At 41.4% G+C, this 27284-nt stretch overlaps 1 protein-coding gene and 1 long non-coding RNA gene across 2 annotated transcripts; one reads left to right on the top strand and one right to left on the bottom strand.

Annotated features, from left to right (window-relative positions):
• Positions 1-1212: 1212 nt before the first annotated feature.
• Positions 1213-26866, bottom strand: LOC119738493 (trichohyalin-like). Its single transcript, XM_038213398.1, has 2 exons — positions 26700-26866; positions 1213-3614 (listed from the first exon to the last, which is right to left on the bottom strand). The coding sequence occupies exon 2, from the start codon at positions 3600-3602 to the stop codon at positions 2700-2702; it is 903 nt and encodes a 300-aa protein (XP_038069326.1). The 5' UTR covers positions 3603-3614; positions 26700-26866; the 3' UTR covers positions 1213-2699.
• LOC119738494 lies at positions 11442-11979 on the top strand. Its single transcript, XR_005272458.1, has 2 exons — positions 11442-11488; positions 11868-11979. It is a non-coding gene; the product is annotated as an uncharacterized LOC119738494 (long non-coding RNA).
• Positions 26867-27284: the final 418 nt, after the last annotated feature.

Below are 27284 nucleotides of genomic sequence, written 5' to 3'. Positions count from 1 at the left end.
GCCCATTTCTGTCAAATGTGTATTCAATTAATTAATAGCAAATAAGTCCTTTCTCTTCTTTTTTGTTTTTGTTTTCCTCGTACTGTTTTGCCTTTTCCGGGGTGGGGGTGGGGGTAAGCGCCCCCTTGCCCTATCCTAGCGACGCCCATGCTGATGACTGCGTCGCGCTGGTGACAATGTCATGAAGTTTTGCAGTGTGGAACCTTCATTCAAATGGATGCAAACCAAATTGGGCTCCTTTCATTGTTAACAATCTTTTTCAAACTATTGTACGCTACTAATGTTTATGTTACACGGGGCAAACAATTGATGTGGCTATACAATGCACTTGTATAAAACGCAACTTTTCAACTATAGAGAAGCTACGCACAAAAGAAGGTTTCCATTTACACTATGATAAAGTGTACTTCTAGTAGCGCTGCCAAGTTGAGTAAAAATATGGGTGGAATATTTGTTGTCCAAATTCTTGGTATTTTGTTATCAAAATGAAACCCGGACGCAAACGGACGTTTACATGGCAGAAACGGGGAACAAATTATCACTGGAAAAAATACATTTCTTATGACTGTTTCTAGTGAGCGCATATATTTGGCAAGTCTTAACCAGTTCGCATCGGAGGACGTGATAACACGCACTGGCTGTTTTATACACAGGCGCGGCTGACGGGTTAAAACGTCAAGATCGCCTCGACTCGCCTCCGGGTGACGTCTAAACACGCTGATCCCTCATGCCTTTTGTACACACACGCAAAGTCCGTGAAGTCTGTGGAGGCGGACTGTGTTGATCTTGAATTGACCGTTGTGCACGGCCTTTTGTTCTACAATTGACAATCCAGTGCACACCATGGAGTATTGAAAAAAATTGCGATTTCGGCAAGAAATTGTTATCGTACAAATACTGTTTAAATGACTCTTGGGAATCAGTATTTGTGACGTTTGGCTGGAAAATTTTGCCTTTTGCGAAAATCGAAGTTTTCGGCAAAAAAAATCCCGGCAAGAGGTGGTGTTAAGCAGCTTTTTTCCAGTTTAGCAGCTCCGTGAAAATTGGGCCAAGATAAAAATTCCAGATATTTTCCCAAACATTCAGTTTTTGATCAGACTAGTCAGTGCGCACTGGGTTTGTTCGTTCTTCAGTTTTATACAAGACATGAACTAACACTGAGTGTTGTCTGACGTTTCTTATAATAAACGTACATGCATATCCAAACTTTTGTCTTGATTCCGTTCGACACTTTATTCAGGCTGCGACAACTCGCCAAGGAATTTTAGATTCAGGAAATTCTAACAACCCTCTGTCGAAGTGTTGAAAGGAAACACTATCACACAAATTCAGTAAAAGTCACATAGATCATTATAAATCAAGTGCAAATATTGAAAAAATAATTCTGACTTTTTTCTTTGCTCTGAACTATTTGGTGTAGATCCTAGACTTCGCAAATCATAGTATCATTGTGCAGTAGTGTTGACGTCACATGCACCATGCACACTGTGTTAATTGAATAAGTGTGTCAAGTCAGTTATCTAAGTTGCAGGCGCGGTAGTAAGGTTAACCATACAAATTAACCCCTTGGCTAAATTTTAGTTTGCATTGGAACATGGTTTCAAGGAAAGTTTTGAAACCTGGAGGAATTCCTTGGGATAAAACTACCGGAAATTGGTTTTGAACTTCAGGTAAATGTGGAAACTGTGGATAAATACGTTGTTTTTTTTTTCAAATAAAGATTATTGACATTTGCGAAATTTGGGGAATGTAGGATGCTAATGTTACATAAAAATCGCACATGAAGAACCACGCCTGCAATGATTGCACTGGGTAGGAGGTCATCATCTAAGGGTCAAAGGTCAGCGTGCCATGACGAAATCTATTTAGTTTCCAAGAAGGCAAGTTTATAGTGCATTCTTCTACCAGAGAAGTTCAGGCGGTTCAGAAAATAACAACAATTAAGGAAACAATCTTGAATTTTTTAAAACTTAATTTTGCAATTCACAACATTGATCTGCCATTATTTACAAGCAAGTATTTTTCGTAAGCGCCGTAGTGCAACAAGCAATACGATTTAAATATCTCAAACTATATTTTTTTATATATATTTTTCTATATTTACTCGGTGATAACTGTTGTTTTCCAGCTGTTATTAAGAGAAACATATAGGCAGAAAGACACTTAAAGATGTTACTTATTTACACCCAAGAAAGACAATTGTCATAAATTATATTTTAATCCTTACTATTAGCCCTGCTTTCATCCCATCCACAGATTTCAAGGGTTGGTTCATATCTCAAAATGGTTCTTGGTCGACGATTGCTGTGATTCATAAAATCACTGGTCACTTATTTTTAAAAATACCATCTTTCACCGTCCGCACTCTATGCTTATTCATACCAACAAATTAATGATGTAATTTTTTACGAAATTCTATCTTTCTAATAGCAAATTTAACTCAAGCTAGTAGAACTTTTGCCTTCAAGGTTTGCAATTTAACCAAAATCAAGATTCAATTATGCATCACTCGTTCGAAATACTGCTACACAGTGAGGTTAAACTGTTTTCACGACCAAATTTTCCAAACAGTCCTGTTAAACGTTGGAACCACTGTTTGAGAGGCATGGTTGTCAGAAAAATAATTTACAAGATGATTATCGGTCGTTCACTAGCACGTCGGGATATCCTAGCCAGATCTACATCCAGAACCGGTACATCTAATACCTGCCACCTCTACTCCCTCGTGCACGATTCCCAGAACGGTACATGTTGGCTCTCTTCTCCTCTTCGTTGGCCTCGGGCACCTCGTCAGCTTCCTCCTCGGGATCAGACTTGGTAACTCGCATCATCCTGTTCCTCTGGCGGTTTCCTACGGTACGGAATCGGTTGCCTCTCTTTTCTTCATCATTCGCCTCAAGAACTTCCTGGACTTCTTCTTCGGGATCAGACTTGGTCACCCGCATCATCCTATTTCTTGGGCGGTTTCCTACGGTGCGGAACCTGTTGGCCCTCTTCTCTTCCTCGTTTGGCTCCAGAAATTCTTGGACTTCTTCTTCGGGATCAGACTTGGTCACCCGCATCATCCTATTTCTTTGGCGGTTTCCTACGGTGCGGTACCTGTTGGCCCTCTTCTCTTCCTCGTTTGCCTCCAGAACTTCTTGCACATCTTCTTCGGGATCAGACTTGGTAACTCGCATCAGCCTGTTCCTGGTACGACCTCCGACGGAGCGGAACCGGTTGGCTCTCTTCTCCTCTTCGTTTGCATCCAGAGCATCCTCGACTTCCCCCTCGGGGTCGGCCTTAGTGACCCTCATCATCCTGTTCCTGGTACGACCTCCGACGGAACGGTACCGGTTGGCCCTCTTCTCCTCTTCATTTGCCTCTTCTTCTTCTTGCATTGCTGGGTCGGACTTGATCACCCTCCTGTTCCCCGGTCTCCTACCCAGGGTCTTGAAGCGATTGACCCGTTTGTCCTCGTCGGGTTCGTCGGCGTAGATCCCCTTCAGGACCTGTTGGACGTCTTCCTCGTCTGCGGTGTTCTCGTCGTCAGCACGACATTGGAGCACCGTCACGGCCAAAAGGACCGACACCAAGAGTAGCATCAACTCCAAACGCGCCATTGAAGCTGTACCCTGCAGTTCAAGAAAGGAGAGAGAGAGAAAACAGTCCTTAAATATTTATTCGCTGATGATCCTTGTTTAAAAAAAGACACTGTAATATCCTGTGGTTCAGGATCACGAAGACAGGTGCGATGATGACAACGAGAATGAGTTTCTTCTGGGTGTTGCCGGGTCATGTGTGTCCCAAGGCAAGATATTTTGCCATATTTCCTGCTCCATACTCAATAGTCTACAGGGGGTACGACATAGTGTGAGATTTGAGCTGGTTATTAGCAAATGCAGCAGCTTCTGATGAGGCTATTAAAAGCATGGTTGTGTATGCTCCCTCGGGAGTTAAGATAGATCCATCAGTTGATAAGCCCGTTGATCAGGGGTAATAGCATCAGCCGAAATACTATAATTCTGTGGCATAATCTATTCATAAATCCTTCACTACAAAATATTAAACCGATCTACAACTACACTGTCTCTTTTAAAGTCGGATTTTGTGCCGATTTCAAAACGAGATTTCTTGTTCTCAGATTCTTGAGACCTTTCCTTGAGCCGTGGTAAGATTATGGTTGTTCAGCAGTTCGATGTGTTCAACTGCAGACAGACAGGTGGGGGTTTCCCTACAGTTGTATTGTTTTCATAGCAGCTTTGTGCATGCAGCTGAATGGGATCAGCTTTTGACCGAGCGTAAAGACAACCAGCTAAACAGATTCCAAGTTGGGTTTGAATTCGAACAAGGGCAGGCCGAACGGAGTAACCAAAGCCGTTGTAGCATGAATTTAGGTTTTATGAAATACGGACTCATTGGTGGTATTGCGCATGCTTATGCATAGATAATTAGGAGAGGGACCGGTCACGTGAGAGGGTTAACCAATAAAAGGGAAAAAGAGTCCGATTTTCATACGAGTCCGATTTTCATATGACACCGTCACTGATTGCTATCCTTAACAAGAATTGGATTTAGCAATAAATTTCCCCCAAGCACCTAATATAACACAGTTCCAAAGATGCGGTAAAGAAACGGCTTGTGAATATATTGCGTGCTCCGGACACTCACTGAGAAGGGTCATGACCCCTGCCTCCAACAACTCCAATTTAATTTACTCGCAATAAAATGTTTTCTGACGGTTCATTTTGTTGATTGAGAGCTGCAATTTCTTTGCAATTGTCCGAGCCTTGCGCATTGTGGTATTTGATCAATCATCCTATAGATGAAGGACAAAGCAGGGAGACTTGGGCAACACTTACAAAAGGTTTATTTATTGTCAAAGAGGATCGTCCATAAATTAAGCTTTCTTCTAAAGCCTTGCATTATGACACTCCTTCGTGCAAAGACGCGCATTATTAAGTTTCACACGGCTTAATTCAGTTATAGCGTTGTCTCTTTGTCAGCCAGCGTTTCTTGCTAGGCTTTGTATTTAACTAAAGGGAATATAGATTGATGCAAAAATACATGGAACAACAAAACAACATTATTAGATTTGTAGATTGCTGTTCACTGTTGTCTGTGAGATGAAGTCTTTGCACTTGAACATCTTTAAGGAGTTTGTGATCATCAAGTTCTTGTGGTTATAGTTTCATTTCGTTTTTCACCATTCAAAAAACCAGAAAGCTGAAAACACCAACAAAACGTTGGAAATTCAAATTCCACCAAAATGTTCAGAGTTTCTTTACTTTTTCTTACTTCTTTTCAATTGATCTTCATTATACAGACCAGATAATGGAAATCAATGTGCTTTTCTCACTCCTCCTTCAGTGCGCATGCGTGCATAATGGCGAACTAGTCTATCCGGTTTGTAAGTGTGACGTCACTTCAGTTCAAACCACGCCCACGGCACAGTAAGTAGCATTGGAACCATTTGGACCGGAAGTAGTGCAAAGGTGCGTGTTTAGCCAATGGGCGCTAGTAATCAGTGGTGCGTGCGCGTGAACACCACGTCACTACTTACGAATAGCTCTATGCTTACGAACCGGACTCACGCGCTCAGCTCAGGTGCGTTTTTCTGCGAGGATGCTACGGGTTTCTGCGCAATCAGATGAAAGTTAGTCGTGCGTACTCAAGATGAAATACCTTACATTCTCGTGCACGGTCCAAGCGAAGTGATGATATTTGTCACAGTAGTTATTCAACGTTTCAAAGTTTGGTGTTTTTTTTCGAACTAAGAATTATAATATACTAGCGCTAGCTAGGTGGAGTCGTTAAGCCCCCAAGTTGATGCATTTTGAGAAGGGGGTTCATTATACGTCCAGGCTTCGTACTCATATATCGTACGAATTCGTACTTCGGTTAAAGGTTATATATTAATGCATTACTTTGACCTCCATTTGCATGTTGACCCGAAGTGGGCGTGGTAAACCTGGACGAATCATTTGCCACATTTTTCACCATCAACGTTATGTTTTGCGTAATAGCGATACGTTTTGGAGTGTTTTCATAGAGATAATGTTGTAATATTTCACCATTCAAAGCGTCAAAAAAAAAAAAAAATGCCAAAAAACAAAACAAAACAAATATATCATTTTTTTTCACGTGCCAACCGTGACTTCAAAGGACCGTGAAATCGTAGCACAGGGCACTTACACACAGGGTGACCGTTTTAGCCGATTTTCGGCTAACATAATTTTTGTTAAAAAACGAGTTTGACAGAAAATTTGACAGAATGGATTTTTTTTGGCAGATATCTGGCAGAATTCTGCAAAAATGGTTGTTCGACAACACAAACAGCAAATTTGAACAAAAAAGTGTACATTTGTTTAAAAAACTTCAATCCTTTTCAAACAAACCCTTGCATAATGGGACAGGTTGGCTGGTCTAGGTGCTGAGGTTCACTGGAAAACGGACTTCATCGTGGCCAGATCCGCGTTTTGCCCGAAATTTACCAGTAATTTCACAACATCTTTATGTGACTAGATTGTTTATTATGTAATTTGAATCTTAATTAAGGCAATACTACTAATCTGCATGTGATTTTAAGTGTTTATAATGTATTTCGAGTAATTCTGGAAAATTTGGCAGATTTTTGATAAATCTGACAGATTTTTGATGTGCATTTAGCAGAATTTGGCTCTGACCTTACGGTCACCCTGCTCACACACAGAATACCTCTCCATTAACTCTTGCATCTTGCGCCTCCGCAGATGCACTCCTAAGGCCTTTTACAAAAAAAACCGTGACACACAGACAATTAGCGTAGGGTCTTTTAATACAGGAGGCTGATTTGCACTTGCATTCTACACAATTCGTAAAAAAGAAAGATTTTTTTCAGGGGAAAGTAACAGCTTCACTTAACGATGCCACTACGAGAAAGCATAACCCTTCTTCTATTTGTCTTCCTTAATTATGGCTGGAGATGTTCCTCATCTCATTGGCGTTTAAGTGCAGGAAATTGCATGGCAATCAAATATATCATCGGAGCCAACATCGCACCGGGCAGTTAGGAGTGTTGGAAGGGAGCAATAACTGCATGGGATTTGATGGGAGCTCTTAAAAGTCGTCGTTTCGACTAAGAGGAGTTGAGATTAAGGAACACATTTTAACACCGAGGAGACTTAAAGTCATTACATGGCTTTTCTTCAAATGCTGTAAATTTGGAGGGGTGTGGTTTTGTTTCTGGGTGGCGCTATGTTGGACTTCAACCGCAATTGTTTTGATTTTTCATTTTTCTAATAGCGCATTCCACTCTGTGGAACCCTTCGCGCGATATATACAAGAATATATACACACGGCAATTTAATTGCGGGAATTCTTCAAATTTGCTTCATTTGAAATGAAGTGGGCATCTCTGAAGCCTCTCCGACTGATTGAATTATTTTTTTATTTAAACAGCGCGCGCTAACGTTAACCAGCCCCGACAGTGGCCGGAAAATTAATAAGCGACTTCCATTTTACCTAATATACAAATACGATATCTGCTTGTGATACGCCAATGCAGTTTCCATAGGAGTGTTCAAGACACATTGGATCATTTGCTTTTCATGCGTTTTGTTCGTATCCAATAATAACGAGTCAAAATCCAACGAAGAATATTCAAAACCTAACTTGTAAGTCTCAGCTCAGTGAGTATCACACTTTTTGAGAAAACTGTGAACAAATCATGCACAACCTTTAAATTACAAAAGACAATTTCGTTCATAGCACTCCTTATGCCAAAAATCAGTCATTTTATTGATCGTTGGAAATCATCTACTCTTCTTGATTTCTTGTAAATGACAGCAAGCCAGACGGAATAATTTCACGGGGTGTTTAGTACCAGTACGATTTTTAATCCAAGTAGGCTTTTTGATGATAATAATTCTGGAGGTCACTTTTGGGGTATTAAATGCAAATGATCCTCTATGGTTTTGCGCAGTAAGATCACGTTTGTGAGTCTACGCTCCCAAATCGCTCTGAATTTCAAGTATTAAAGGATCGTGACCGTTCTAGTAGTAGTACACTCCTGCGTCTAACATTCCCTGGCATATACATCCAGTGCCCTTGATAACTAGGTCAAGGAAATCGCCATGGAGATTATTCACGAACCCTCCAACCCGAGTCCTCCCACTGGGGGAATTGACGAGACGAAGGCAGCTGGAGAATCGAACAGGGTCATGACAGAGAGCACGACAGCAACTTAGTGACCACTGGAGTATTCGATTGTCCGTATAGACCATGTTACCTCTGACGTCATACCAACGGACAAACTTCACTGGGCAACCAAAACATTTGAGCATCATTTGAATGTTATCTTGCCCACATTAAACAGTTTATGTTACCACTTTCACACCAATATCGTTTCCAGTGACACACATGCAGTGTAGAAGGGAACAGTCTGCTGCAAGTTGGCATCCGATGACCACAACATCAAATTTGTAAATGAAAAGTAATGTGTTCTAGCTATAGTCAAAATGAAGTCCCGCAAATCTGGTATGCAATATCATGCACGTCAAGTGGATTCTGAACTGGTCAAACGGTGTTTTGTTAGACTGCGGCGAGGCAACCTGTCTTGACTGTTCAAGGGCGGATCCAAGAAGTGTTTGGGGTGGCTACCACCCACTGATTGAGCAATGTTAATTATTTATACAACGGGGGAAAAATCCCCAAAATTCTTTAAGAGCCCTGAATAACGTCATTTCTCAATATCGCGTGTCTTGATTCATTGCATGCTGATCATCAGCCTTTGGGCTTTTTATGCGTTGACCGCAATGCCCCATCCGCCCTTATTTAAATCTTGGACTTCAACTCCCAGCCAACCCTACCCTTTTAAAAATCTTGTGTCCGCCATTGCTGTTCTTTCAAAGGAACCGGTCGTTAAGTTTTGAAGGGAGTTTTGTTCTGACCCGTTTTCACTGTGAAAGACTCGATGGACGTAAAATCATCATAACTGCAGTCGTATTTTGTAACAAACAATTAGGCAGATCAGTTTATAGTAATAGAATATGACATCATCAGAAAAAAAGTGACATGCTCGCAAACATTTGGGCAACAAACTGGAATAATTAGCTCAGTGGGTGACAGAGAAAAGTTGCTTCGACGCACTAAGCTAACCGTACCAGTGGCGGATCGGTGGGGGATGGTTACAACCACACCCCCATGTTCTGTCGCTAACTAATGTTATGATACTAGTAAAATGGGGCCAAAATGAAAATGGAATGCTAACGTTCCTAAAACATTTCTCAAATTAACTTAAATTGCAGGAGCGTTAATTTCACAATTGTCCAGGGGCACGCCTTCACTCAACCTCCACCCTTCGTATCCTATAACACCCCCCCCCCCCGTTTCCTGAAATCTAGATCCGCCCCTGCTGTAGGGCATCGGTTTCCTATAAAAACACTGGGAATTATTCACCGCAAGTACGACACCGCGTGATCAATCCATTTAATTTTGGCATGTGGCAGATATCTCCGCGAGGGTCTTAAGGTGTGCTGAGACGGTGACGTCAAAGAAAAAGGTGACGAAATCAACACCGTTTACCCTGGCAGCAATCACTAAAAGTACTCGGACGACATGGGAGGTGGATCGATGCCCCGCCTATCGATCGCTAACCCTCCCGCGGCTATATGTATTTTAAGTCCGGCATTTATCTCGGTGACGTTATAAACGTCGCTCCAGGCGCTTCAGGGTACAACCTTCGTGCCTTCACGAAACCAGAAACCAATAGGAATGCCAATCACAAGAGGCCAGGGGCATTTTTAAGATGTAAGGAGTTGTTTAGCCTGAGAGAACAATGTCCTTGGGTTTGGGCGATCGACCTTTTCAAAGGAACACCCAAGGGAGTTTTTTTATCAATCAATTACATTCGCCTTCACAAACGGGCGACAAACTGAGGTGTGCATGATGCCCTAAACAAACGCGTGCTTCTATTGACACGTCGTGAAACGGCTCTTTTACATTAAAGTGTCGTAGTTACAGCTACCGAACCGTCCCTAGAAACATCGTGTTGGTTGTCAAGGTGTCTTTCACACACTATGAGCGCAAGTGAAATTCTGTCACTTCTACAATACAAAAACTTCCCCAGAAACCACTGTTATAACTCAACAAACTTTGTAAGTATCAGTGACGAATATTCAGAACGCTACCTGCGTTATATATTTTGTGTACGTTTTATACAGGCCATACAGTGTCGCACGTAGCGTGCACTGTGCAGAAAACTTATTGGGGTTTTTTTGTCCCAACATTTGAAATAATCAATTCTTCAACCGCAGTATGCTTTTGAATTAAATTCTGCAGACAGACACAGTTGAATCTTTACATCTAATAACAGCGGTTCACTGCGAACAGGATTACATTACGACTTGTCATGAGGAAGAAAGTGTACCTAAAGCGCCCTCCAGCGTCGGTAAACGCATGAACCCTGCGTAACCTATATCACAAGTTTTCGTGAATGTCTCGACTCAAAACCATACAATGTTCCCCTCAACCTCATATTTCATATGCCTAAATGCAAGAATATCAATCACTGCCCGACTCGTAATTAGACAGAATCGACGGGGCAGAATCCGACCAAGAAAGATGGATCGGATTCCATTTCCAGCCGGCGCACTTCGCGACCTTGCCGACGCGATGAAACGATCGATGACTTTTTCTGGGGGGAGTCAGCGGCGCGAGACCCAGTCCCGAGTACCGTGGAGAGGCGTCCTCTCTAGGCGTCACTGAGCCGGTAAATCATCGCTTCGCGAGTGTTTCGCGCGTGGCCCGGAAAAAAAGACCCCTGCGTTTAATAATTGCGTGAGGAAGGCTCACGATTAGTCGGTAGACGAAGTATTGTAATGTGGTCCGTGGAATAATGTTGGCCCCAACCTGATCTGTTCTAGTACTCTCATCGTCAAATATCTCGGTTCTGTTTCCCGGTTAGGCTAAAAACACCGTAGAGAATCACACAATTACATGAAATGCCTTTATAGAAGAACTCGTACAATCGTCTCATACAGTGGTTTCTGTGTAAGTGTCTTTTTTTATCGGGGGTCTTACACTCTAAAAAAGAAGTGTAAATTTATGTTGTGTAAAACTGTTGTGTAAAAAAAGTGTGTCATTTCTGCCCAATATTGAGCAAAATGAAAATTTCGCTTGTACCTCCTACTTGTGTCAAATGTGTTACACATGAAAAGGGTAAAATAGTACCCAACATTGACTACAAGTCCCAGCAGCACAGGCAAAAAGTTCAAATCATTGTATTATTACCCAAGTGATGGGTTAAAGAAACTGGATTTACCCAACCACTGTGTAACAATTCTCTCATTGCACACGTCGAAGAGTAGAATTTACCACGACATTAGTAAAATGTTACCACTGTGTGGGGTAAACTGACGCACGTGACAAGTTTACCCAATAATGTGCACGCGTCATCACTCAAGATGGCCACCGATTGTGAGACCTTCAACAATTTGGTGATTTTGAAGACGTGATTTCTTTGTTCCAGGTAAGTCAGTGAAATGAGTTTCAGTGTTGTTTCCTCCAAATGGGATGCTGATGTATGAGGATTAATATCGGGGAGATTGGAGAAGTGACATGCTTATTATTTAGACATTTATTTGCAACTTGGACGTCACGGCTCTGCCAACCACGATTCCATGAACATGATGCATGCGTTTCATGTACCGTATATTGAGTGTTCTCAGATCTAGAAACACGGAGTAAAGTGACCGACATTTGGGGAATTGTTTTTGAATGAGTTGATTGAGGGAAATTCTAACACCCCTGCCCATCATTTAGCCCATGCTCCTCGTAATAGTCCTCATGCATCAGCACCATATTTGGGGAAATATCACCTTATTCATTTTACTGACTTTCCAACCCAGGACTCAGTTATTGAAATCCCTCGCGATTGCTGTCTCTAGCATGCAATTCACATTGCAGAGTTCAAAGTTGAATAAAACCGCAAGGATCAATAACAAAGGTACACAACAACTAATGTAAAAACAACCCAAGTGATGGGTAAATGAAGAACCCAACAGTGCAGGGTAAAAATTAGAACCTAATATCTGGGTAAAAAACTGACACAACACTTGGGTAAAAGGAGGGTTGGGTAAAGTTTACCCAATAATTGAGTAAAAAGGGAACATGGTCGTCACATGGGTAAACTTTCTTACCCAACTTTGTTGTGCAAACACGTAACACAATTATGGGTAAAAGTTACACTGAAATGGTACTTTTCTACACTTTAGCTGTTGTGTAAAAAAAAGTACACAAGTTGACGACCATGTTCCCTTTTTACTCTCGAAAAGGTAGTAATTTTACCCAATATTGAGCAACTATTTTTTAGAGTGTAGTGCCATCGTCAGATAAAAAAAATGAAAAATATTCTTGCGACAAAGTCTAAACATTGGTATCAAAATTTCAAAACTGAAAAGGCATTGAGACACTTAAGTGCACTTATTGCTTTCTCTTTAATCAGTTCGCGTCGGAGGACGTGATAACACGGACTGGATGTTGTATACACAGGCACGGCTGATGGGTTAAGACGTCAAGATTGCCTCGCCTCGTCTCCGGGTGACGTCTAAACCCGCTAATCCCTCGTGTCTTTTGTACACACGCACACACACAAAGTCCGTGAAGTCTTTGGAGGCGGACCGTGTGTTGATCTTGAATTGGCCGTTGTGCACGGCATAAATATTGTTGTACACAGTGGCGCACCCGGGGGGGGGGCGCTCGGGGGCTTGAGTGCCCCCAAGAGGTTGTCTCCTTTTTTTCTTTGGTAATTTGTCTGTAGTCCTACGATTTAACCGTGGTGATATGTATGTGGCCTATTTTCGAGTAGTATAATAGGGTGTAAATGGCGCCACCAAGGTCAAAATAGTTCCCCCCCCCCCGAAAAAATATTTTTCAGCGGCCAAAAATTTTAGGCAAAATTTCTTGAAAAAATTTAAACTTCTAAAAATAATTGAAAAAAATTAAATTGTGAGCATCCCCCAGCCAAATCCTGGGTGCGCCACTAGTTGTACAATTTACGCTCCAGCGCACACCCCGGAGTATTAAAACATATGAGGTTTCAGCAAAAAATATCGTACAAGTACTGTTGAAATGACTCTTGCGAATCAGTATTTGTGGTGTTTGGCTGTATATCAGAAGTTGGCTGGGAATTTTGGCCACTTGCGAAAATCGAAATCTTCGGCAAAATTATCCCGGCGCGAAGTGGTTTGAATGTGACGCTACAAACTGCGTCACTGCTCAACGTAGGTCGTTTGCGACATGCATTGCGTTCGTGCAAAGACCTTTGATCCCAGAAATATCGAGACACCGCCGACCGTACTTCCCTTTTCCATTTGTGGCGGAAGGATTTTCAAGTGAATCGTTATCAATCACTGTTTCCGACTCCCCCATCACTTGAAATGACAGTTAACATCACTTTATTCTAATCGGGTTTACCTCCTCCGCGGAGACTTTCCACTTTCTGACGGTAGGCCCACTTGCTAGTTTCCCAGGATCGTGCCGCAGATCACTGAACTCGACTCCCGGACTCATCAGCGAAAAGCTTTTATCTCATAATGCTGTAATTTGCAATCGGTATTCCGTCAAATATTTTTCCTGTCGGGTTTTATGAGTCAGTACGGGATTAGACAGTTGGACAGTGTTCAGTGTTTTGGGGTATAGAAACTGGTTTTTGGTTAGTTTTTAATCGTAGTTTTGTTATTGTAGATAAGGTCCCTTTCCATGTAAAATCAACTTTTGTGTGGTTACATACTGACCGTGAGAAAACATAATACTCCAGAACTGGGCCCAATTTCATAGAGCTGCTTAAGCAGAAAATTTGCTTAAGCACGAACAAAACATTGCTTAGTAAAATTAGGTTACCGGCCAAAACTCCATGTGATGTACATTGCTTGTGACTGTATTTAGCTGTTGTTTACTTAGCATAACAATCGCATGGAGTTTTGGCCGGTAACCTGATTTTATTAAGCAAGACGTTTTTGTGCTTAAGCAAATTTTGTGCTTCAGCAGCTCTATGAAATTGGCCCCCGTTCTTGCCTAGCTACAACTGTCAATAATCCACAGGCCACAGTCGCCGATGCAAATGTTGAAATGTAATTTCAAGCAAATAAAAGTTCCTTTGGTTTGCCATTTGAAATTATTCTTCTAGCCTTTTCCTTCGTACTGCTGCAGTTTGGAACTCCTTGCCTGAATCGTGTTTTCCACCAACTTATCATCCCTGTTATCTTCTCTCTCCGTAAGTTTTTCTTTTCTCTATGCACTTTTCTTTGTAGCCTGCACCTTGAGTGGCCTTCTGGCTTTGTGATGGACCATTCCCATAAAAAAAAATTAAAATCCACTTGTCCAATTTTCTAATTCATAGGTATTAGAATTCCTCAAACATTGTATATCGAGACCATTATTCCCCTTTAATTGGAAGGTAGTAAGGGGATATACCCATCCCATATACTTCAGTTGGCAATGATCAACTATCTACTCAAAGCTCTGGAAGACAAATTGTTTCCTCAGCATCCAATGTCTTGGGGCAATTTTTCAGTAAACACCGAGAGCCTAAACCCATTACCAGCCCTACTTTTGAAAATGGCAAGACAAAGACATCCATAAAGCCCCAAGAATTAGGTTTGTCAAAAGTATACATTTTTTTGGGGCCACGATGGTATTCTTTATAGCGAGATCCCGACTTTGATTAGGCGCGCACACACGCAGGCCCTTGTCGCCAAACGCCTTCAGGCCTTGCAAAATGATGACACCGATATCCCCAAGTGTTGACTCAACACGCTGAAGACGCCAGAAGAAATAAGTAGTGCGTATTATTTGACCGCGACACAACTCTTTCGACAGCCTAGGCCGACCCGCCAGCTCATTTACTTTCGCGCCAAATTTGCTCTGATAGCCAAACGCGCGGGGGAAAAATGTGTTGAGTGCTGATCTGGCGCTTATAGAAGAGTATACCTCTCACCAATGCTTCTCCTTTTTTTGAAACACGTGTGTATTTTTTTTTTTCAAGCTGCTTTTTCAGATGAGCAAGCAACTTGTACTTTGAGCAGTATGTAGACGATATTGTCGTAAACGTAAGCAGGTACGTGTTCATCTTTTCAAACCGTGGACGCAAAATACCAGAGAACAAAGGATAACAATATCGTCCACGATTCCCAGCATACGTCCGCGATTGGGGTCGTGTACAAAACCAAAAAAGAGGGACAATAGGACGTCCACGATCGACGGTGAACACACGTTTGTCTGTTCGCGTGAATTTGACCCTCGATGTAGCCCCAGGCATATATGATGACTGCTTTATGTTGAAGTTCCGACACCCCTACGTTCCGACAATTAACCCGCACATAAGATTGTGTTATTCCCGGGTTTAAGGTAAGTGTTAGGGATAGGAATATGTGCAGTCGGGACATATATGGTGTCAGAGGGGTGTCAGAACATAGGGGTATCGGAACATAGGTGTGTAACCGGCCTGCATTATAAAACTTGGATTTATAATCTCTGCTTAAAATTAACGAACATAATAGTTAAAGGGAAAATACAACATTTGCGAACATCAAAAAGTAAAACTACCTAATCATTTTGAAATACCTTGCTGGACTGTTAGTGAATGACAGTGTAAAGCATCCTGTAAAATCATGGCACCTGGTATACTGTCATTTTCAAGAAAAGTGGTATTTTTGTATCAATTTCCAACGCTGATCGGCCGATCAGCGTTGGAAAAAAACTGGCTTTTTTCAAATACTGGCCCCAATTGACCATCGCACTTGTTTGCAATCGATTACACACCTATGAACGGGTACAAGCCAGCTAGACTGGTTCCCTGACCTTACAATTCCCCAATGTATGTAAATTGCTCTGTTTCTTCTTATATGGAGTCAGGGAACCAGTCTACAGGAAAATGATTGTTTTTCTTGGTTTTTATAGCATTTTCGAACCCAAAACCTCAAAAAAGTCAGTGTAACTATATTTGCTATATATTTCCAACCCCCCACTTCCATCCATTTCTGAAAATTACAGCAAAAGCAAATGATGTATATTCCCTTTAAGATCGTCTCATCATCGCTGGGCGCATATCGGAATAGGTTTCACATTTTAGCCAAAATTGGTAATACCAACTGAGAAACGGTTGCTATTAAAACTCGTATATATCTAATGCGGCTAAATTTACTTCCGATACTTACAAAAAAAGTATAACCACTGAAAAATGAATGAAACTTCATGGTTTCAAACCTTCGATGTAAGTACCACTTAGTGATCATTCTTTTCTTGCCAATACTGGAAGAGAGAATCCACGACAAAACTTGCAGAGAAAAAAAGGTCAAAATAAAGCAAAACAATGAGTGAAAAGGAAAGGAAAAACCACTTCGCCCCAGCTCGCCCACTTTCTGTCTAACTGTCTGGTTACATTTTATGGTTGGAAATTGAAGAACAAAATAGCAAATTATTCTCTTCATTTGACTGGCGGCGTGGTGGAATCAATGATAGTTAAGCAAATGAGGCAAGTGTTCCCTCATTATTGCCACGGGGGTTGTATGAAATCAATACCATCGAGTATGCCCAGGTTGCGTTGAACGCCACTGACCTCGCGTTTCGCATACCCTTTTGCATCACTCTAGCCTTTAGTCAAGTCCCACGCGCCTATACCCGGACCATCCGGACACGTAACGCACCCCGAATGCTGGCACGTAAAAACACTAGCACGAGCGGCGAAGCCGCGAGGGCCTTTACTATCTCGTGGAACTAATCACTCATTCATTTATTCACGTAATATAAATCGAGGAATATAAATTACTCATCTAACGGTGGTTTGCGGATACCAGCAACAGCAAGCGCGCCACGGCGCACGTGCTGTCTGGCGCCAGACGATGGCTGATTTACGTTAGTAATTCTGCATTTTCATTGGTCAATTCACAACGGGGAATGCATTATGCATGTCTACCAAATCGGTAGACAAATGTAAAGAAAAACATAAGCGTTCTCCACGAGATGGTAAAGGCCCTCGCGGCTTCGCCGCTCGTGCTAGTCTTTTTACGTGTCAGCATCCGGGGTGCGTCACGTGTCCGGGTAAGCGCGTGGGACTTGACTAAAGGCTAGCATCACTCACGACTCTAGCGACCAGCGTGCGTCCATCGTGCGTGATGCATGTCACATTTTCCCTGTGAGTTCTCTGTACCTCGGCTGACAGAAATATCAAACAGCTTCGACGCAGTGGGTAGAAAAGGGTGTTCAATTCGCCAGGAATTTCTGATAATGCCATTCACAGAACATTAAGATTGGATAACTCATATTAAAAGTCTTCAATGTTGTGCAAATTAGGTTTGTGATATAATTAGCCACACAAAAATAATCTCTCCATTTTTAAAAGTTGTTCTTCTTCATGCTCATTTTATACCAGTTTGGAATATGTACACTAACTGTTTCTGTACTAATTCGGGAAGTAAAATGAATGTGCTCCATAGTTTCTGAAGATCAGCATCAAAATAGGCTTAACTATAGATTCTTCAAATGTGACTATAAAAGAAAGTTTGCAACCGTCCTGGAGTTTGCCTGAATGAACTCATTTCGCCAGCTTCTTAATTAGTGAAAAGAACCGACAATCCCACTTTCCCTACTATCACAAAAATAAAATGATCCAATTCGTCGGCACCAGATGAAAGCTATCACGCCTGCATTGAGCGAACCTTGGCAACACAACAATGCCGCTAAACATCAACAATCATTTCATTCTGTGGACGATTATTCTTAGGTGTCGCGGCACTGTTCAACGAAATCACCTGCCTTCACACTTATAAATAACCGCCGTGTTTTATTCAACACATCTACGACGCTGCTTGCTTTTCGAGAGGTTTTCATCGCCCGCCTCCCAGTTCACTGCGACCGCATCAAATATACGTAGATTCCGTATATAGCTGCATCTTTTTTTTCTTTTTTTACATCTGTCAGCTGTTCGGATATCCAGATTTCACAGCCGCGCGGCCCCACAGAGCGACAGGTGCCGCTCGGCAAGGCGAGGCATTTTGCGTCCAACCTCTTTCGTCGAGAACTTCCGATTTCGGCTCGTGGAGGGTGGTCGGCACGGATGCTGGAGCATTGTGTGGAGACCAAAATCAATATTTAACGGGAAGTTTGTAGACAGGGGCGCGTGCAAGGCAAAACTTTAAGCCACCGTCGTCTTGAGTTTGAGGAACACGACTGCAAAATCTGACAGGTTGAAGTTAGTTTGGCTCAAGGCAAGGCTAATCGGCTGCGTTTAAATTGTAAAGTAAACAGCTATTAAATATGCATAGTCCCCCCCCCCCCCCCTCTTCAATATTGCGCACGCCACAGTGCGTTCAAAGTCACAGCACGGATGGGACATTTTGGTTATTGAATTGTAAGATCTTTCAAAGTTTTTAGGTTTTTAACTTTTTTTCCAACCAGTACGTTATATGCTCGTTTCACCATGTTCAGAATGCCGCTTCTGACAATACATTTTTTCTAAACTTAGTCTTATCATCATGGTCTTACATCGGTAACAAAATTAATGGTCACAAAAGACTAGAAGATTTAAATTCTGGGATCTTAATATGATTGATGCATACACCGCTCAGAGGAGGGCGCCTTTCCATTCGTGCCTCCTGATCTGATTTATGTCATAACCTATTTTCTAATATCTTCCTTCCCTCTCATACATATTCATCGATATCCTTTGGGTCCATTCAAGGGGATAGAGTAAATGAGGGGGCCCCGGGGAGAGAGAGGGGGGATTGAAGGGAAAAAAATCAATGAAGAGTAGATGTTGGTGGTTGGACCTCAGGCGCATTGGGGTCAAGATGGTTGAAGTGTCTACGTTCGGGGACTAAGGGCAATATTTTCATGAGCATCCTCGTTGACGCCGAATTTTGCTCAGACTGTGTCATTAATATTCCATCTGAGCGAGGCTGGGAGGGGTAAAGCAACATTCTTGCCGTATTTTTAGCCGTTTTTCAGGCGCGTCCCGCCACTCAACAAGGGCCACTCATCGGATATGCGGAATTTAGGCCTAGTGGCAACCTGGAATTCGTGGAAAGGGAATGCTGGGAAATGCCATACACTGGGAGGGATATTTCGTCCTGCCTTATTTCTTGGGTGATATTTAGTTAGACGGGATAGTTAGACGGGAGAGGGCGTAAGCAATGCCAAAGGGAGCTTTTAGACAACGGCGAATTTTGTCAGAACTTAGACCAGAGAAAAATATTTCAACATTCGCAATTTTCTCAATGTGAATTAAAGTAGGTCCTACACATAATGCATATCAACCTCAGAGTAAAATCTTAATTTTGCCCCCTTGTTTAACCATCGGCATCCGCCCTTTCGGGCAACCTTTTGATTGCACGCCTTTAAAAAAATCAACTACTTAACTTATATCCTTCGAAATCATCACAATTTTCTTTAATTGCGGGATAGCAGTTCAACAAATCATCGTTATTAACAAACGTTGACATTGTCTATTGCTCCTACATATATTTTGACCGATTTCAACCAAACTTTGTCAAAAGTATGTTACATGACCAACTTACAGTCAAAGGTCATCATGGGCTCACTGGGGTCAAAGGTTGTTTTACTCAAAAAACTACTACATGTACTTCCAGAAATTGCATGGCACAATCACGTGACTCCTGCATGAACACGAATTCGTTGGCCTGCAGCTATATTTCTGATCGAACTTGTTTTTTTCCCAGATAAATCGTAAGTTGTTTGAAATGCCTCCCATACGTTCATACAAAATACACGACTCGCCTCATTACCGTTTAAATCAATCATTTTGATGAGTCACTGATATCTTCACACGCATAAGGCCAGAACTTCACAGTTGCAAAACTATCGTGGGTGAATTATCGAGGTGACCAACGCAACAGGGTACCAGTCAATAGCGTGCACCACAATGATCAACCCCGGTGTTAAAGCACTGTGACCACATCATCAATTATCAACCGACGACCTAATCACGTCTTGCAAAACAATCTCGCCGGCTACCAAGGAATATGCAAATGACTCACCCCACAAAAAGTCACCACTGATGTTTAAGACAATGACAAATGTTAAACACAATGTTTAAGACCGGTTGGAGTATGAATGCTGATAATGACCCGAGCTGAAGGCGAGGGCCATTATCCGCATTGACACTCCAACCGGTCTTAAACATAGTTTAATACCGACCGAGCACACAATATTCCCATTCATAAATACCTTTTTGCTCAAGTTTTTGCTTTCCAACGATTCGTTCAACAGTTTTTCTTCAATGTTTTTCGAAACACCCCCATGCTATGCTATGGTATGGCCCTCTCGCGATTAGTCATAAACAACTCCTTATAATTATAAAGACTGGCGCGCGTGTCGCGCGTACTGCGTGATGTGGTACAGAACGCAGCTGTGCCGGTGTGGTGTGAATTTCCTACGTGAGGGTTGTAAACGTTCAACCAATAAAACGGTACCAGCCAGCCGGTCTTTATCAACCGTTTAAAATCGGACACAAGACGTGCTCTCGACCAATAGGAATGGGTAAACAAACTGTCTTACGTTTGCATGAATGATGACTTAGAATGCATCTGCTAATTAAAATTGCATTTTAGATTTCAAGTTTTAATGTTGTCTGTTCCTTAGACCATGCTCAGAACACAATAACATGAGTTTATGTAATGCGCATGGACGTAAAGTGCGTAGTTCTGTATCGAGGAGAACCTCAGTTCCTGAACAATGTCAGTTAAACATTGGAGAAAAAACACAGCACATAAATTGAAATGCACTGTCTTTGACATATCAAGTGAGGTTGTAATGGTCCGTATTTTCCCATGTATACAAAATAATGAAGAGTGATTTTGGAGTTTGATTACAATTTGTATTCTTGTCACGCGCTGTGTAAATCTGTGAGGAGTGCTCAGAAAGACAAAGATGCTCCCGATGACTTTTACGACATGAGATGTTGAATGAATGCCAAGTGCCGTTAATAGACAGTAGTTCTTGGGATGCAGATTATAGAGGTTTGATTTTTTATCAAATCTGTCCCGAAATGGGGAAAGCAGGAGGTAAGATTTCTGTGACAAGGCTAAGTGTACAATTCAAGACGTTTGTTTTAACTTGCATCCGCGAAATTCTTGTAGGTAAGCCCTCACCCTTCACCCTTGGAATATGGAAGAGGATGTAAATTTCAGAAAAAGCACCATATTTCTACAATCCTAAGTTGCTAATTTGATATTTTTTGGTTCTTAAAAATAAACGTCGAGACAAATGAAATACATGTCTTCTTCAATTATATTCTATAACAACGGTTTTTTACTTTTTTTTCAATAACTGTCGTCCGGCGTTATCATTATATACAAGAGTAATGGTGTCCCTCGTATTTTGGCATGAACGATTCTTTCTGACGAATGTCCACCATTTAGAATGTTGAAGCCCGACAGAAAATTTGCCGCTGGCGAAGCAGCGTGAGTGATCACTTAGGTATTATAGAAACCATGGATCAGTAAAGCGATGGCTTTGTAGTGATATAGATGGACGACTTTTAGTTGATACCCAGCACATAGTAAATGAGGCAGAGAGTTAGCGTCTGGCTTATGTGATATGATCAACTAATTTACAAACTCATATCAGTCTGGCATCTATGGTACTACCGCATAGTGTGTAGCACCATTGGATGGTATATAATCAGGTGTGTGTGATGAGGCAATACCCTTGGGCCACACGGCCACCGTGAGCTAGTATAGGTGTTTGGTATAACTGCATAATGCCTGGCTGGTTTTTATATCATCGAGAAGTCATTTCAGGTTTAACCAAGGGACCCTCGATCGCTTCGAGTTACAGCCATCCGGATGAACCGGCATATCGTCTCGCTCCAGACAGGTCTACAGGTTACCACAAAGTCATGAAATAACATTTGTGAAGCGGACATGAATGCTATAGGCCTACTGCTGCTTGTCTGACGCACCATACTGGGCGCGACTACATTTCTTGTTATTCAATCTTTGAGTCAATTGTATTTATTAAGTATACCCGTAACTTGGAGTTGACCGAGTACATTTATTTTGGCTAATGGCGTCAATCGCTTCTCATAAGTGTGTGTGTGTGTTGGGGGGGGGGGGACATACCTTGATCAGCACTAATGCGAGCGTGAAGCGCGAAGCCCTAATGGCGTAGGGTCCGGCCGTCCGGGGCCCGCTCATATAAGGGCCCCTTGGGCGGGGAGGATTGGTTTGATGTTCCACAGACAACATTAAATGTGGCAAGCATTGATATTTATATGATATTCCAAAAAACAAAGTTAATTAATTGAGCGAAACAGGTGTTTCAGAAACAAGTTCATCTGCATCTGGCGTTCTAGTCGTCATTAAAGTTTTATCCGTGAATGCATGATTTGTTTTAAATGTAGAAATGCGTGCATCAGAAACAACAGAAAGGGACGCCTGATCTCTTACACGAAATATCAATTACGTTTTTCTTTGCTATTGTTTGTCGAGTTGGTAACATTTGTGTTCTTTTAAAATAACCCGATAATTTTAGCATAAAGGTATGACTTTCGTCTCCTCTCACAAACAGGGTGGGTAAAAAAAATAGAAACCCAAATGTCGGGACCATTGTTTTAGTGAAGTTCTGCATGTAGCACTTTCAAAATTTAGGATATGGAAGCCCAATTCATAAGCTTTCTTTTAGTATAAGAATCATTCAAATCACTCATGTACTTTTCAAGTTACGGAACTTTAAACACAACCACCGTTTCAAGGTTCTGTCCACGGATCACAAAAAAGTTCAGTGTTCTTTCAGCAAAACGAAAACAAATCACATAAGGATGTGTGTGAATTGTTTTCGTTTTGCTGAAAGAACACACATTTTTTTGTGATCCGTGGACAGAACTTTAAAACGGTGGTTGTGTTTAAAACTTGAAAAGTACATGAGTGATTTGAATGATTCTTATACTAAAAAAAAGCTTAGGAACTGGGCTTCCATATCCTAGATTTGGAAAGTGCTACATGCAGAACTTCACTAAAACAACGGTCCCGACATTTAGGTTTCGGGTTTTTTTTTACTCACCCTGTAGAGTGAAGCCCAAGACAGAATTGTTGCCATGGCTTTATTTGATTTGTTGAACGGAGAAAATAATAATTGGTCCCAAATTACTAATTATCCGACAACCAGCGGGAGAACGCACAATAATATTTACGATATATAAGATTTTCTCATATACTTTGTGCCTATGCTGACACCATTAAATCATCCCCACTTATCCCCACAGGGTCAATTAAATTAAACCCGCTGGCGGGAAACTTGGTTTTAGCGCGTGGACATGCAGACTGCAGGGAATTAGGAACTGGATGGCTATAGGCTTATTATAAGCCAGGCCTATACCTTTTAAAAAATTTATTAATTGTCACTTTTCAAACAATAGGAGTGTTTTTCTTTCAATGTACCCCACCCCCCAAAAAAAAAACCTGCAAAGACAGAAAACCATGTATGCGTCAGGTTAAAACCCAGATTCCGACAGAAATATTGTTATGCTCATAGTCTGAGTTATTCTGTTAAGACGAAAAGCTTAAGCGTGTTATTAATTAAAACAGATAAATGATTGCCAATATGTATTTTTTTTTTACTTTTAAACACAATGCGTGTTATTGAGCTAGTTCTGGATGCCGAGCTCCAGTGAAGGGTTTTTTTATATCAAAATGACGCACTCACATTTAATTCGCAAAATTCGAGATCCTTGGTATACTTGCAGAAAAAAATGAACCAAAAAAAAAAATCCAAAGTGACCAACTCTCTTGTCGAGTTCCCTGATGGTAATGTAATTGAAGAGATTATTTCCTAAACGTTACCTTTTAGAATTCCACCTTTCCCTGACTGCCCAAAATCTGTTTCGACGGGTTTAATGTAGTTAAACACAACTTAACGAATTAAAAAAGCGAAAAGTGAAGTTTAAAAACAGATGTCATACTGTTTTTATTCTTTAACTTTTCATAATCTTGGAAATTTCAACCTTTTTTCAAATGGATATCTCGTCTTCGAAATAATTCTTCGTATTTTTAATTCCTGGACAGAATTCAAGCAAGCTGCCTATACGCGTCCCCCTAATATTAGTCCGCGTCCGAATTTCGTTTCTAGAGTTCATTATTGTCTATGTCTTCGCCTTTTCTGTAGTGAGCAAGCAGACAACAGACGTAGTCGTAGCCCTGCAACGGACACGGCATTTGCCTTTCATTGGTCGAAAGAGTCCCCGTCCAAAAATTAGCCACGACCGGTGCACTGTACTTGAGGTGTACCGGAGCCGATAAGTCGAACACACAGCGCGCTTACAATTTCCTCTCAAATTGTCCACAGTTCAAGGGCAGCCCACTGATAGTGTGACTGTTTACTGCAAGCCTCATCTCAACCCCCCCCCCCCTTACCCATATGCGCCCGAGAGAGCGCAATGCTAAATTTCGACCGGACCCCAAAGGGCCTCGGACTCTGAAAATGAGTGTCAGCTTTCGATTGATTACGAATCTGATTCCCACACCTGTCGCCCCGACTGACATACCGGTAGCAATTATCTGATATCAGGTGCCTGCCGACGGACGGTTTGTCCTCAAGGCTATTTCTCACCCCCCACAAAATGTGAGGAAAAGTATGGAATTTGCGAACTTGAAGCTTCGAGTCAATTCCGTGTTTTTCTTTCTCGTCCATCTTCTGATGGCCGTGTCACAGCTGGGTTATGACAGAATATTACTTTGCGACACAATTGCCTAAAGCAAGTCTGCAGTCTGCAATACTCATCGTCAGACTATTTTTCTTTCCCTATCTTTTGCCTCTTGAATATCAGAGAAAGTTTCAGAATAGCCTGGCCCGTTTTTCGAAATAATATTTCGCACCGACGGTCTCGATCCAGGACAGCCGAAGTAGTCTTGGACGCGTAATAATATCCAGACTTCAAATGGCGTTGCCGGTAATTTTGAAATTGACCAGGTCTTCCCAAAATTAAACTTCAACTTTGATATCAATCAACTTCAACGAGTCAACCAAATCCTACGATACATGTTGGCATCGGGAACCCCATCTCATTCACTCAAATCTCATTTTCTTGACATTCAAAACAGCCGTTTCCTTCCCAATCATAACCTCGGAATGACTATTCGCTTTCAATCCAATGGTCACTTTGATAGGTATTTCTCTAACTCGCATTCCGTATTTGCACAGTAAACGTGGAAGATTGGATCTAAAATACCAACGTGAATAGAATCAGTCAGACATTTCTTCGTTCTTTGTTTCTGACTATCCATTGAGTGATTGTCCTGCTGGATATTTTAATCCAGATTTCATGATTTGATTATCCTTAATGAAATATCCCCTTTTTTTCACTCCCTGAAAAAAGGAAAACAAAACCGCAGGAGATTGTTTCTCTAGTCTCAAAATCGGTATCGACTCTGACGAAAGTAAGTATTTTTTTATGCTATTGGGAAAGATCGCAGAAATTTCATCACGTTATCAAAATCGAAATGTTATTTTTTTTTTGTGCCACAGACGGAATGGAAGCTTGTTCATGAAAACCGAAATGAATTTCAGAATTCCGCCAAAGAGCCCCCCAAAAATTGTTTAAAATGATATTTTCATTGGTTTTGGTATTTATAATATAATGTTTGTCACTATTTAACGCGAAATTGTATTTCAATATTTACAAGTTGTGGAAGTCACACTAAAGATCGCAGTTTCACAAAACATTTAAGTGATAAGAGATAAAATTAACTGATACAATGTTGTCAAAATGAATAGTCATATCATGTTTCCGAGCACGTACATACATCAAATTCCTAAATTATTTTGGGTCTTTATTCAGATGAAAACCACACTGCGCGTTCCATTCATTTACAAAATAAAATAAACAAGTAAAAACACACGTGTGCGAAATTACAACGTATGTGATGTAATTGTGAAATGTGTCAAGATTAATTTCTGAAAAAAGTACACCTGGACACCTCTTTCATAAATGGGAATAAATATTAATAATACGTCTTCAGCATGTACAATGAAGCATATTCTTTAAAGAATAACTTACCAAACAGAGCGTGTCGTTACGGAACAGGGAGGGGGTCAGAAATTACAGATTTAAACCATTTTTCCGATTCAAAAAGGTCATTTTCGTTCGTGATATTATTTGAAAAGCTTCTCTCTCCTTAGAACTGCCAGGCTAATCGAAGTCATCAATTTATACTAAATTCCTTGCACGACTTCGATATCATTTGTGTTTTGAGGCTTTTTCTCACTTAAAGAATATGGACATTCAAGGAAATAAATGTCATAAGCCTTAAAGCCTGAAGACAAATCAGAACCACGAGTTCCTGGTACGTTTTGGATTAAACAAAATGGAATACGATTTTCCAATTATATGAGAAACGCCTTTTCCGTACAAGGACTATTTTGTCTGAATGTTCGAGACGGCCAAGTGATGAAGACAACAGAGACACAATTTGTAACTTTTTCGTATCACAATTTGTATATCACTATTCAAGGAACAGAATTTACCGAAAATGTTGAGTTGGGGAAAGGACTAACTCATAACAGAAGTATTGGTCAAGTTTATTGGTCATTTTCATGATGCTTATAGAAGAGAGTTATCAATGAAGCGCTATCGAGACAAATCTTGACATTTTGCAACTGAGCAAATTTGAAAAACCAAAAAGTCGAGCTAAGAATAATATATTTTGAAATAACTAAATTGAACTCACCGAGGGCTTTCCGGAAAGATAGATCACGTCTTCCTGGGGAACGTCTCCTCCGTTCGGGCTCCTCCGATGCCTTTTCAGCTGCTAGTCCAGGGGTTTCCGTCGGTGAAAATTCAAGCGAATTGCAGTCAGCTATCACCTTCTTCGATGCGTCTGTTCCAAGTCGTCGCGTTGATTGAAGTGCGGTCAATCGACTGGGTGCGTTTGGCTATCAACCACCACACTCACTGAATTATTCATGAGCGTAGAAAAGAGTCTGCGCTCCGTGTGTGTGTGCGCGCGTGTGAGACCCACTGCGCATGACCAGTCTAACAGTCACCGGGTGACGTCATTTGCTACCGCGTTTTTGATTGGCTGCTGAAGTTCTGGGCAGTGGGTGATGTAATTCTTGGTTCGCATGTGGTCGAAACAAAAAGCGAAATTAGACGGGTATTAAAACAGAGGGTTAACGGCCTCTGATTTTTCTTCTTCTTAAGCGTTCAAACTTGAAGGACAAGGCCCTTGAACGTTGAAATTACCGGTAAATGGGAGTCAGTCAAGCGGGGAGCGAGAGTGTGCTTGACGGGGGAACATCAGTGACCTGACGGT

This window comes from Patiria miniata, unplaced genomic scaffold, assembly GCF_015706575.1.
Source record: "Patiria miniata isolate m_02_andy unplaced genomic scaffold, ASM1570657v1 HiC_scaffold_3, whole genome shotgun sequence".
Classification (NCBI taxonomy): domain Eukaryota; kingdom Metazoa; phylum Echinodermata; class Asteroidea; order Valvatida; family Asterinidae; genus Patiria; species Patiria miniata.
Note: the sequence above shows the minus strand (reverse complement) of the source record. Positions and strands in the feature narration are given on the sequence as shown.

Coding starts and splice junctions, on each gene's coding strand:
- LOC119738493 (XM_038213398.1), bottom strand. CDS start 3,602: ATGGCGCGTTTGGAGTTGATGCTACTCTTGGTGTCGGTCCTTTTGGCC.